This window comes from Cotesia typhae, unplaced genomic scaffold, assembly GCF_013202065.1.
Source record: "Cotesia typhae breed Kobodo isofemale line unplaced genomic scaffold, CoteBio_Ctyphae contig_5, whole genome shotgun sequence".
NCBI lineage: Eukaryota > Metazoa > Arthropoda > Insecta > Hymenoptera > Braconidae > Cotesia > Cotesia typhae.
In genome coordinates this window covers 10,854,186-10,861,411 of record NW_027423757.1, presented here as the reverse complement: position 1 = coordinate 10,861,411, position 7,226 = coordinate 10,854,186, and the positions used below count along the sequence as shown (strand labels likewise).

At 26.5% G+C, this 7,226-nt stretch overlaps 1 protein-coding gene across 3 annotated transcripts in view; it reads right to left on the bottom strand.

Annotated features, from left to right (window-relative positions):
• Positions 1-5,192: 5,192 nt before the first annotated feature.
• Positions 5,193-7,226, bottom strand: part of Rpb8 (DNA-directed RNA polymerases I, II, and III subunit Rpb8) — a 32,043-nt gene continuing 30,009 nt past the window's right edge. Inside the window, exon 4 of one of the 3 annotated variants that reach the window (XM_074248662.1) lies at positions 5,193-5,933. In XM_074248662.1, the coding sequence (XP_074104763.1) occupies positions 5,816-5,933 (118 nt within the window). In that variant the 3' untranslated portion in view covers positions 5,193-5,815. The remainder of the gene's footprint in view (positions 5,934-7,226) is intronic. The other 2 variants (XM_074248663.1, XM_074248664.1) reach the window with 2 other exon arrangements.

Below are 7,226 nucleotides of genomic sequence, written 5' to 3'. Positions count from 1 at the left end.
GGGGAAAATTGTTTTCGAAAATTTGGCTGCACAATAAAAAATTTTGCGTTAAAAAATTTTTATGTTAAATGTTTAACAATTTTTTGTATTAATTTAACACAATTAATATTAAATTTACCCATAAAAGTGTTGAATATTTAACACAAAATTTTTTACTGTGTGGATTGGATTGAGACAAGAAAAATCAAATTGAAAAATTTTTCTGAGGCTGAAGAATTTTTTTGGTATTGAATTTGGATAATTAAAAATTAAATTAAGTAGAAATTTGATATTGCTAATTAAGCTGTTAATTTTTGTATTTTTATTTATTTTAATTTGCTAAGCTATATAATTTAAAATTTGAATGGCAAAAATACATGATTTTATAATAATACATTTAGTTAAGTAAATTTTACAATATTATTTAGAATTTTAATGTTTAACAAAAGAAATATTAAAAAAAAAAAATAGAAACTTTTTTGGAAAATAAAATATTGATACTAAAATTATTAGACATTATAATTTTGTTACTGATTTAATTAAACAAAAAAATAATAATATAAAATTTTTAAATAAAGTAAAATTTACTTGACCCAAAAACAATTTATCGGTTCAAGAATTTTTCTCTTTATTAGAGTTAATTTTTTATTAGTACTTAGATGTTTAATGGAAAAACATTTGAGCGTAAGGTTAAAAATTCCATGATATTCCTTCAACTTCTAAAGAGAGATCCCTCTTTCACAGTTGATAAAATACATCTCTAGATAAAAAAAAATTTTTTATTTTGAGTATTTGTAGCTTATGAATTCCGGAATTCCTTTGACTTCAAAAGAGAAAAATTTCATTTAAATTCAGCAACATATTACACGTGTAATTTTTTAATAATTGTATTTACACACATATAAAAATTTTAAATTTTAAACTGCGCAATAAAAAAAAAAAATATAATGAAGAATATCTTTTCGAAAAAGCAGAGGCTTAATGAATTTAAAGTTTGTTAATTCTGTTATTTTGCTCTCCCGGGTCCAATTGAAAGGCAAAGCTTAATCCCCGGATTAGACTTTGAAATTTTTCATCGTGTGTTGAATTTAAATTTCAGTAACACTTAGCTGGAATCGGATGGAGTGAAATGAAATTTCTGAAAAACCGGAAAAGAATTGAACGGAACCTTATTTATTATCACTAATGCAAGTCACTTTTTCGGAAGTTGCTTCTTATTTTTATTTTTATTTTTATTTTTATTTTTATTAATGGAAGAGAAAGGGAGAGAAGAATTGATTGTATGAATTTTCCCAAGGTATAGTTTGTATAGTACGGGACTTTTTGGAGGGAAAGGGTCAGATTTGGAGCAACGATTGTTCGATTGAGTATTGAGTATTGATGTATTGTAGAGTCAACTGGGGTCGCTTTGACCTGTCAGGGTGTATGTTCATAACATAATGTTTGCTGTACAAATAATATTTAGACGTCCCTTTAATCATTTTGGTGAAAGATTGATTAGTTAGTGAAATTTTTGCTTTTTTGTTTTTAAAAAAAATAATTAATTAATTACAATAAAATTCAATTATAAAAATCATAATTTTGTTTTCTATAAAATATTTTTTTAAATTTTATTTATTGATTTAATTTATGGCAAAAGTACAAAATTAAAAATAAATTTTAACTTTGTAAATAAAATCTGAAAAAAATTTTAATAAAGCCATTTTTTCTCAATAATAATGATTATAATAAAAAGACTGTGAAAAATAAAAATTTAGGGAGTTTCAATTTGTACAAGTTAAAAAAAATGTATTGTCTTATTCAACCCCGGGCGATTTCGTGATTTAGAATTTAGCTTTTGTGGAAATTCTAATTGGTGACGGGAAAAAATTGCTTTGAAATTCCCATTTTCTGTACGAGCAAGACTAAGAAGGGTCTATTTATCCGAGTCGGGGAGAAGGATCGATGCCGTGACCTCTGGAGAAAAATCGTGAATATACTATGCTAGATTTCTTGGAAGATATTATGGCGAGTGTGTTAAAAATTACTATTTCAATTTTTTATCAAGTATTTTCTGATAACTATGAATATAAATAGTTTTAAGGGTCTAGCGTTGAGAGAAGTCATAAGTCATGTCATAATTAAAAAAATAATTATTTTGAATGATAATTCGCCAGTTGTCAATTAAAAATTAATTTTTTTTTAATCAAAAAAATTTTTTTTCAACAAAGCTAAGAAATAAAATTTTTAACAAATTAATTTTTTTTTTAATTTAAAAATTAAAAAAAAAATTAATTAGCGGCAAAAGTATATCCTCTAAAATTTACCGTGATTTATTAACCAAATAGCTACTTAGCTTAGGTGAAGTTTAAGTAAAATTTCGTATAAAACTGATCATAAATAATAAAAAAAAAAAAAAAACGGAAGTTATTATTATATTATTTAAAATATTTAAAAAAAACAAAATTAACGATTAAACATTGTGAAAAGGCGTACATGCTTGAAGAAATAAACACAAAAATTATTATTGAGTACAAAACAAACTGAGTTTGAATGATGTTTAAAAAAAAATAGAGCGTAGAGAAAAGAACAAAAAATTACTAGTACATATAGGCGATTATATTTATTAAATCAGAAATAACGATGAAAAATGTTTCCAGCTGTGAAAGCCATTAAATTATAATACGTATACATTATAAATGTGTTTATGTGTGTGAAAAGTTGCGTGCTCTGTTCCCTCCCTTGACATGATGCACTGATTTGGAACAAATTAATATGACAATACCCTACGACTACCAATCAATCGAGACCACTCGAAATACACGGGTCTTATATTTTATATTTATATTTATATTAGTCGATATCTGCCGCAGGTAAAAAAATCGACTTATTGATTTGCTTGCATGTCCATTAAAAAAAAAAAAAAAAAAAAAAAAAATTTGGGACATCTAATACAAGTTGACTAAATGATTAATCATGCAATCGGTACATCCTCACTATTCGTCACTTTTCGATGAACGACTCCTGTTAATCACCGTCGGAAGTGACTCTAAGTATTTTTGGAAGACATACAATCGTTGTCGATAATTCTAATCTCCAGGGGTGGCCGCGCCCCCTCACCCCCAGCCTGGTGCTTGATGCTTCTTAACTCGGAACTGGGAGCTCCCGGTGACTCGACAATTGAATTAAATTATAGCTTGCCCTTCCACCGGAATAGGAGAGAAGAGAAGAAAAAAAAGAGGAGAATATGTGGTCGATTCTGGAGTATATATCTTATTGTTTTAGGATTAGGGCTTCTATTTTCGGAACTGTATAAATATTTTCGAGTACTATCGATCTTCTGTTTACACTTCACTGGATTTGTAGATAATTATTTTTTTTTTATTGAATATTTTATTATGCTTGGCAGGTTAGAGTCTCAGCTATGGATTCGGAAGATGAGTCATTTGTGATTGTGTATAAATTTACTCTAATTTTTGAACAAGTTTTGTAAAAAAAAAAAAAAAAAAAAAAATTATGATTGCATATTGATCTAAAAAAATGGTAATGATAAAGAAATGACAGTGTATTTTGTCTACTAATGATATTTTGAACGATTTAAGCTCATCCTGATGTTACGCTCATCGAGAGCTTTAATTTGAATACCCACATCAATTTTTTCATATATTTTATATATATGATATTTCTCATATTTATGATATATATAATATATATGAAAAAATGCATGTGGGTATTCAAATAAAAGCTCTTGATGAGGATAACATCAAGAATAAAAAAATTTTTATTTTAAAAGTCGGAAAGATCGGTTTTTTATCAAATTACATATATTTAATAATTCAATTTTATCTTTCTGATAAAAACAAAAATTTATTAAATTTAAATTACTCATCGTTATCATAAGTTAAAAAAATATAATTCAAATTTCTCACTGTTACGACAAATGATAAAGAAACTCGAGTGAAAAAGTACCTTAAAACCCTGCGAGATGCCAGCAGCAACCAGCGCGCCATAAAAGGTACGCTCTTATGCAAAAGAACGCACTTGCAATATTCTATTAACATAATGCAATTGATAGTTAATAAATCTAATTTATAACAATCAGATACTGCAATTGTCATAATAAATGCAAACTTACATAATAAAACCTTATAAATTGAAGTAATAGACTGGGAATAGAGATAAAAACGATAGCGCAAAATAATGTTGACAAAATGGCGAATGAAAATTGTTAAAATGATAATAAAAATTGAATTTTTGAATTTTGCTTAGTTAAATTATCGAAATGGGCTGCGCAAAAGTTAACCGAGCATTAAATGTGTCACTGGGGCAATCTATTTAGGACCAGGCGCTTATTCCTGGCATTTGCGATTGCATAATTTGGAGAACTACGAGATGGCGGCTGAAGAGATCTGCGGCTGCCATCTTGAGAAGATTTTTATTTCTATTAGACTACTTGCAGAATTATTTATTATTCTTCTCTTTTGGCTTTACTTAGTTCTTGCGGATTCCTCTATTGCTCTGGCATTACAAAGAGCGTGCGCCAACCCACGCGCTGTCCTATTGTGCATTGTAATGTACGAGGGCTTCGCGATCAACCGTACAAGGTCACATGTCGCGAGTTTAATTATATAAATTAGCTCTTACTCTCTAATTGACTCCTGCATATTTTTAATGCAGCCGCTTTTTTGCAGTTAATTATTATTTTTAATACAAAGGGGAAGATGGAAAAATTTATTTTTAGTTGAAGAAATATTTTAAAAGAAGAAATGGAAGATTTTTTAGCGATTTTTCACACATCAGACGACTGATGAATAAACAAACAATTAATTTGACCGGATAAATATTTATTAAAGATTCTTACTAGTTTTTTTATGACTATTGAGGTGTTTTTCTTGTGCCGGGATTCGAGTGTTAACATAAAGATCGTGGGCCGCACTCATCGCGCTCGTTAGTCGGTGAATTAAGAATGCAGCGCATGTGCCTGGCACCTATTTTCATCGGATTTACGCAGCACATTTAGACTCTATGATGCACCGGCTATTTATTTTAGAGATTGGTGTACATCCAAATTTTAGTTTCTTATATTAATTTATATTTCTTACTGCTATATTTAAAGTAGGGAAATAAATGTTTTTCGGGATTGATTTATTATTGAGGATTTACGAGGTTCGGTGATGAGTTATTTAATAAATAATATTTTTTTTTATGTTAAAATTTTGTTTGCAATTTTTTTTATTGATTTTTAGAAAATTTTTTGTCGGTAAAAATTACAAAAATAATTTTATCCCAATTTTTTTTTTTGGTTGTTTCAAAATTTGTTTTATATTTTTTTTTTTATAATAAAAAAAATTAAGTTTGATTTTTTTTTTTTTTATAAATACAATTAAAATTTTTTTAATTAAAATCTTTGCAAATAATTTAAATTATAAAAATATGACATTTATAAAATAAATTTAAAAATTATAGAAAAATTAAAAACATAAAATTTAATTAATATGACAAAAAAAAGAAAAAAAATGATATATTTATTGGCATAAAACGGACAAATTTGGCAATGAGAAACATACTGTTTATAAGTCAACAAGACGTGATACACATATGTAAATATACGTGTAAGTATATATTTGCATACTCTAGGGCTGCGTCGCAAGGTTTGAATATTAACATACGCTAGAATGTTTAACTAGAATATGTATAAAGCAAACAAACTTTTGCAGAACATGCGATATCCAGAAATCTCCAGCGATCGATCAAATGCAAAACAAAAAAATAATTCCTTTGTACTTTTTACTCAATTCTTCTTTTTCTTCTTCAGTATAAAATGTATAAAAGTATAAAAATTGTTTTTTGGGTCTTTTTAAAATGCGAGTTTCTTCATTAACAAGTACATGCTCTGGTCGATCTCGAAGCCATGAAGATTGTTAGCGTCGCCTTGCAATCGCATCAAAAGTCCTCCAAAGGACACGTAGGCGGATCTGCAAGTAGACAATGACAATTATTAATTTTAATTTATTCACTTTTCATTATGAGCTGTTATTTATTATAAATAGAATGAAATTGTTTTATTACTGGTATTATATATGTGAATGTAATGGATCATAAACTGACTTCGCTGATTCATTTTATGAACATATTTTTTTTTTTTTTTTTATAAGTACATCTTTACATAAAAATTTTAATTATTTAACTTAAATAAAAATTTTTTTATAAAAATAAGAAATAAAATTTTTATAATATATAATTTTTTAAAATGTTTTATATATAATTAAAATCTATCAAAGATATATTTTTTAATAGATAAAAATCAAATATATTTCTTCTTTAAAAATTTAAGAATTTTTTTCAATAAAGCAAATTTTTTTTATATGGAAAAAAGTAAAAATTCTTCATTGGAGTGTAAATTTTCTTGGCTCAAGAAAATATTAAAGAAGATTGAAAATTAAAAATTTTTTGATCCAAAAAATTTTTCTTGAGCCAAGAAAATTTCTTCTTGCTCCAAAATAACTTTTGTATATCATACGATTATTTTTCAGATACAAAATGATAAATAGATAAATATCAAAGTCAAAATTCTAAATTATTATACTTTAACATTTTGCTCCATGTAAAAAATAAATTGTAGAATTTAAATGATAAATATTTTAAAGCGATTATTAAAATCACGACTTTACTGTTTGAAATGATAATTTTTATAAATCGACAATTATTTATTAAAGTTTACTTTTTTCCGTGGAAAAATAATTTTCTATAATTTGATAAATTATTAATATATATTTTATATTTTTTAATAAAAAAATTTTTTTTTAAAATACACAAAATTAAAACAAATTTAAAAAAATAAAATATAATCTAACAGCACTTGATAAATAAAAGTAAAAATAAATAATAAATGTAGCATATTGGATGCTAAATGAAGATGAAGTGACGATGGACATATTTAATGATTGCAAGATTTGATAATGCAAAGAATGAATTGATATTGATATTGATATTTAATCTAATTTAATTAAGAATAAAATCCGTTGGTGTAAATCCAGCAAATAAGTATCCGAGTTAAATAAATAGCAGAAGTTGAAGGCTGAAGAAAGTACGAGATGACGGGATCCTGATGGATTATTGCGACCGTCGTAACTGCAGTGTCGATAGCGGTCGTGTTTGAAGGCATAACACAACCAGCTAACCACACTGCCAACACGCCAGTCGCCTTATTTATCAGCTAAATCCACCCTTATGTTATCTATCTGCCTGTCTGTTAAGAAAACCCCAAA